This window comes from Alligator sinensis, unplaced genomic scaffold (assembly GCF_000455745.1).
Source record: "Alligator sinensis unplaced genomic scaffold, ASM45574v1 scaffold1201_1, whole genome shotgun sequence".
Lineage (NCBI taxonomy): Eukaryota > Metazoa > Chordata > Crocodylia > Alligatoridae > Alligator > Alligator sinensis.
Window position 1 is genome coordinate 138,301 of NW_005842690.1, and position 1,086 is coordinate 139,386.

The following is a 1,086-nucleotide window of genomic DNA, read 5'->3' on the forward strand; positions in this document are numbered from 1 at the left end:
CGGCGCCGTGTCGGCCCCGCTCGCCTCAGCCCGGCCCCCCCGCGCCTGGCACTGCGCCCCTCTGCCGGCACTGGCCCTCCCTGCGCCCCGCGTTGGCACGGGGCTGGTTCCCACCCCCCTCCATCCCAGTGCCTCCCTGCCTCTCCCGCGGTGATGAGCAGGGATCCTGGTTTTCTCTCGTTTAAAAAAATTCCCACATTTTCTGATTAAAAAAAACAACTACATTCTCCTTTTTCCCTTATTAAAATTACACACAGGCGCACACACATATATAATATGTATGTATTAAATATCACATTATATTATACATATACACACACATACACAGAGTACGTACTTCCCGCCTGCCTGTGGCGCGACGGGACTGATTGCATGCGATCGTAGTATGTACTCTGTGTGTGTGTGTGTAGTGGTTCACTTTTTCATCTAATGTGATACATAAAATATGTACATACATAAAATGTTATGTATCACATTTTTCCGTGATTAAAATGAAACACCACTAATACGCGCACACATGCGCACACATATTAGTGGTGTTTCATTTTAATCACAGAAAAATGTGATAATATGATAGATAGATAGATATTATTAGTGGTTTTTTGTTTTAATCACAGAAAAATGTAGATTGGGGGAGGGGGGGGTTGAGTCAGAAAATTTGGGATTTTTTTTTTTATCAGAGAAAACCAGAACCCCTGGTGATGAGGCTGAAGCTGGTTGGTTCTAGGGAACCAACTTCCCATCTCATCCCAAGACACGGGGTTTGGGGAGGAGGTGACCAGGGGGACTCACTAGGCCGGGGAAGCGGCGCTGTGTGTTTGCAGTGCACTTGCGCCATGCTCCCAGGTGGATCCCGCCACTGTGATGTCACTCCCCAAGGAGCCAGCTCCTGGAGGTGATGGTTCCAAGGCTGGTGTCACTGTGCCATAGGGTGGGGCGGTCGGCTGATTTATTCCCCTCTCCCCATAATCTAGAGCTTCTGGTGCCAATTTAAAAGCCACCTTGAAATGTCTTCAGTGCTGTTCCACTTTAGAGCAATTTGGGCTTGTGGGATTGCGGAAGCCCGGTGTCTAAACTGGTGGCTCT

The 1,086-nt window shown here is 48.7% G+C and overlaps 1 protein-coding gene across 1 annotated transcript in view; it reads right to left on the reverse strand.

Moving 5' to 3' along the window:
- Window positions 1-838, reverse strand: part of PPP4R1 (protein phosphatase 4 regulatory subunit 1) — an 85,258-nt gene extending 84,420 nt beyond the window's left edge. Inside the window, 1 exon segment of the mRNA XM_025215965.1 lies at window positions 834-838. Coding sequence (XP_025071750.1) covers window positions 834-838 — 5 coding nt within the window.
- Window positions 839-1,086: the final 248 nt, after the last annotated feature.